This window comes from Helicoverpa armigera, chromosome 17, assembly GCF_030705265.1.
Source record: "Helicoverpa armigera isolate CAAS_96S chromosome 17, ASM3070526v1, whole genome shotgun sequence".
NCBI classification, from domain to species: domain Eukaryota; kingdom Metazoa; phylum Arthropoda; class Insecta; order Lepidoptera; family Noctuidae; genus Helicoverpa; species Helicoverpa armigera.
In genome coordinates this window covers 2,277,956-2,282,697 of record NC_087136.1, presented here as the reverse complement: position 1 = coordinate 2,282,697, position 4,742 = coordinate 2,277,956, and the positions used below count along the sequence as shown (strand labels likewise).

The 4,742-nt window shown below is 33.1% G+C and overlaps 1 protein-coding gene across 1 annotated transcript; it reads left to right on the top strand.

Moving 5' to 3' along the window:
* The first annotated feature begins 232 nt into the window (after positions 1–232).
* LOC110370405 (uncharacterized) lies at positions 233–4,248 on the top strand. Its single transcript, XM_021326194.3, has 4 exons — positions 233–764; positions 1,550–2,104; positions 2,487–3,053; positions 3,819–4,248. Exons 1-4 carry the CDS (start codon positions 300–302, stop codon positions 3,915–3,917), a joined length of 1,686 nt encoding a protein of 561 aa, XP_021181869.3. The 5' UTR covers positions 233–299; the 3' UTR covers positions 3,918–4,248.
* The last annotated feature ends 494 nt before the right edge of the window (positions 4,249–4,742 follow it).

The following is a 4,742-nucleotide window of genomic DNA, read 5'->3' as shown; positions in this document are numbered from 1 at the left end:
TGTAACATTATCTTACATCTGACATGGACTATGAAATGAGACATTACTTTAAAGAATTTAATTTATTTTAGTTTCTACTACAGTAAAACAAAATACACATATATTTTAAACACGATGCCGAAATGGCAATCAAATCCGTCGAGCAAACTACTAGTCAAAGATAAAAAGAAAACAATTGCAGTTTATCAATATGCCGGATACGTATAATAATATAATCTTATCCACGATAACTTTAATATTCATATAATTACCACATGTACAAGACACTTGAAAACATCAGTTGTGTGTAAGTGTCAGACATGGTGGAATACGTTAAATTAATATTCAGTTTGCTGTTAGCAATTTCGGCAATAAAATGTGAAAATTGCGTTACTTACGATTTCGGATCTAATTTTTATGACAGTTTCAATAATGGCAATACTTTGTGTGCTGGAATGGCTACCTGGAGATTGGGTAACTATAGTTCCCTGGAACTGCAGAGTCCGCACCACGACACTGATTTGTTTATAACTCCTGATGAGAACCTGAGTTGTGTGTCTTCGTACGGGTTCGAGATGAAGTCGTCTGGCATTCTGGAGGTGTATGTTTACATGGAGTCCACATCGACTCGGGACCAAATCGTGGTGCTTGCTAACGAAGTCGCGAAGAGTGGCAACAATGTTGTCACAGGAACCTCTATTTTGACGCCCTTGAAGAAAGATTACTTTGATGGATGGCACGTACTAAGAATAGATTTGTTCGGGACCGGAATATTTAGTGGATACGTAAGTTTGGCTTTTATAATTCTTTTCAGTTTTCACATTCACTGATAAACGAATTTCAATTTGAATAGAAATAGATTAGTTGGTAATGTGTAATTTGTTTCTATTAATTAAATTCAGTTTAATTGAATATAATATAACCCTTATATAAAATTGACAAATATGCAGTCCACAGGTAAAATGTTTTATTGGTCTTTGTTAAAGTAGATTAAAAGATTAAAAATGGGTTTTGCACACTTCTACCCAATCTTAAGAGAATAAGCCCTAAATTAATAATTGTTATCTTAATCAGTAAAAAATATAAATATATTTCGTTATCATAAAATACGTATAATCCTTGTAGGTAAGTGTTAGGTGTACTTTCATCGTGTCACATCCTAAGGTCGAGGGAATTAAATACCTACCTTGATATTTCGAAATTAAAACCTCAACAAAAGTTGAAAATATCGCTCTATGTACATCCATTTATTTTGATAGATTCATAAAGATATTTGATATAAAACTATGAAAAACGAAACTTATCAGCTATTTATTCATTAAACGAAGGGAAAAACAAAAAACTAGTTTTCCGCATATGAAGAAAGAAAGAAACCAAATACATTCTTTCATCTACGAAAACATGACCGTATATAACAAAAAAGTAAAATAAAATTGCTTATTAAATATGCTTAATCATTCTTATGTAAAGTCATATAAGTTCATATTCAGGTTTACATTCTTATATAAACTTACTTCTCGAGTCCAAATAAGGGTAGTAACTTTAATCACGAATGTATAACTTCTTTCAGGTGAGTTTCCTTGGAGTGGCGTCACCAGGTTCCAAAGTCATAATCGACTCATTCCGATACATCCCGCCATCATTCGACGAAGACTGCCACGTCTACGATGGGGACTTTGTGACCAGCAGTCCCATAGAAACGCCAGAACAGACAGAATCTGAACCCTGCGTTTCGTACAATTTCGAAACAGAATTTGACGTCCTATTCAACAGTGACAGAGGATTATGTACAGGGTTCACGCAATGGGATTTAAACAAGTACAGTACTTTGCCCATCGAACAACCAAGTTCAGAGAGCCTTAAGTTCATTACGCCACAAGCTGAAATCAGTTGTATTTCCTCATTCCCATTCGAAGTAACAGCAGGCGGTATTGTAGAAGTTAACGTATATATGGAGTCAGGGTCTAACAGTGACCAAATAGCTGTACTCGTGAGTAAAATTGAAGACGAAGCCAACGATGTTGTGATTGGTAGTTCAGTGCTCACACCATTAGATGGAGCCTATACCGACGGTTGGCAATCATTGAAAATTCAACTATTGGGAGTCGGCACATTCAAAGCATACGTAAGTTTAACTTTTAATGTAACTGGTGTAAATGGAAGATGTTGAGAAGCAGCATAATAATAGTATACCACGATAACTAAATCAACTCAAAAACATTGATTCTAGTATGGAGATTTCCACCAAGCAGCTTGTCATAAAACCGTCGTGGAATTTTAATAGCTTGGTATCAAGTTTGATCTTTAAATCTTGATATTATCGATTTTAATATCAAGATTTTGATTAAATAAAATTATCAGGGAATGTTTAACAACAACTTGGCAAAACTTAATAATTATTATTCTTCATTGAACTACTAGTTTTATATAAATAACTAGCACATTCTATCAATACAACTAATTATATTATTTCCTTTATAGTATTAATATAAAATTTTATTTTTTAGGTATCCTTCCTTGGATTGGCATCTGAAGATTCTATAGTCTTGGTTGATTCCTTCAGATATATTTCGCCATCTATTGCAAGAGATGAATGTAAAATATATGAAGACGACATTTTTGAGACTACGACATCTACACCAGTGACGATTGCTCCTATAGGAACAGGCAAAGAATGCGTCACATACAATTTCGAAAACAACTTCGAGAATTCGTTTGATACCAATAATGTATTATGCAATGGATATGCTTCATGGCACTTGGGAGATTACCATTCTCTGACTGTCGAAACTTTAAACCCTGAGAGCAACACTTTTATTTCTCCTAACGAAACGTCTAGTTGCGTATCTTCATTTGTCTTCAGAATGATACCAGGTGGTGTAGTAAAAGTAAATGCTTACTTGAAATCGGCCTCAGAACTAGATTACGTAATTGTTTTGGCTAAAAAAGTCGTTCCTGGTGGAGTGGATACGGTGGCTGGATTCCAAATGTATTACGCCAGTAATTCTAATTTCGTGGAAGGATGGAACTCCTTGGAAGTTACTGTCAATGACTTCTCAATCTTCGATGGCTATGTAAGTAGAGAAAATGCAATCTTTCGTAATTATTATTAGGTTATTTTTCAAAATTGTTTTTCATTAGTGTGTTATAAAAAGACAACCCTAGTTCTGGTGACAGTCAGACTGGCTGCGTCTCATCAACCGTGATAATTAGACAGCTGAAATTTTCACATACGATATGTTATGGGCACCAATGCACCATATAACAAAATATTAAATAAATATTAAAGGAATTGACAAATACCTAACAAAGGTGACTTATTGCTCGTTACAATCAACTAGTATAACTCGCAATTGGTCGGTTTCTTAAGACGATTAGTAAATAATTAAAAGCAAACGTCGATCAATTCTTAGATCCTTTATGTAGATACTGTAACATTACGCCTGCTTATTGCTGCCTATCATGGATATAATAATTATTCATAATCAGATAAATATCAGTTCTCAGTATAGTATCATAATCATGTAATTTTGTAAATGGTAGCTATTTCGTTTTACTGTTTACAATATTGTTACGGTATCATTCATTGTATATTATTTACCAGCTGTTGTCACCCGCGTCCTGGGGGAACTTCTTCCTGTACCCGGATAAAATAACCTATCTTGCTTTCCATGAGATAATGTAGCTTTCCAAAAGTAAAAGAATTTTTACTTTACTAGAAGTGTTACTTTTTTTTTACTAGAAGTGAGAAGTGCAATTATAAACTGTATTTTTCCCTGCGAGTTAAATGCAATTGTTAAGCCAAAATAATAAATTAACATACCTTCTATTTGTTTCAGATTACCCTGATCGGTTCTACAGCAGAAGAGTCTCTAATTCTAATTGACTCGTTCAGCTACACTCCCCCTGACTCGGCATACCCCTGTGAAATTTATTGAAGATGAAGTTTCGGCTAAAGTATTATCTGCCGTCATATTGTTGAAAGTAAGGCTGACTCCACTAAGTTTAAGCTAGAAATATTTTAAGTAATGGAACTGAAATTTATATTGGTAATGGAGTACCCTAACTATTCAAACTAGGATAATCGAGATGTTTAGTTGTTTTAAATTGATGATCTCTTTCTAAGGCTGTCGGTTAAAATGGGCGTCAAAAGAGCTCGTAAATGGTGAGCTGTAACCCCGCCCATAGTACTACGAAGAAGGAGAAATATATAATATGTTAATATTTTTAATGTACAAATATTGAAATAAAAATTTTTGGTTAAATAAATGTGGATTTTACTTTCAACAAAATGACGTTAAATTTGAGGAACCTGATCCAAATATAAATTAATCTGATTAGTTTTATTGTATCTATGTTATCAAAAACTGTTTATATATCAATTATTAATAAAATTATGTAAAAATCAACAATTATATTTTGCTCAATGTAAGGAAACTTATTTCTTAGGTTCTTAAATTTCAGTTTTTATTCTCATTTCCACTCTATTCAGATATTTTCAAAGTTAAATTAATGTTTTTTAATAAATCATATCCGTAAAAGTATTTTCATTTTTCATTGATAGCTTAAATATGATGAAAAAAGAAGTAACTTGGTCAAAACGAAGTAACAAAAACACTCCTTTATGTGCACCCATATTCATATATACATATTATTTATTTGCATTCCACAATGTATAGAGTAGGTCTTACAATTAGGCTTAAAGCTAGGTACAGTGCTGTGCCCTACAGGAATGGATGTTCCACCCAAAATTATAATAGGAT

Excerpts from the sequence above, each read along its gene's own strand:
- LOC110370405 (XM_021326194.3), top strand. The coding sequence starts at position 300 with ATGGTGGAATACGTTAAATTAATATTCAGTTTGCTGTTAGCAATTTCG. Across the intron at positions 765-1,549 it reads CCGGAATATTTAGTGGATAC|GTGAGTTTCCTTGGAGTGGC; the intron begins GTAAGTTTGGCT and ends AACTTCTTTCAG. Across the intron at positions 2,105-2,486 it reads TCGGCACATTCAAAGCATAC|GTATCCTTCCTTGGATTGGC; the intron begins GTAAGTTTAACT and ends TTTATTTTTTAG.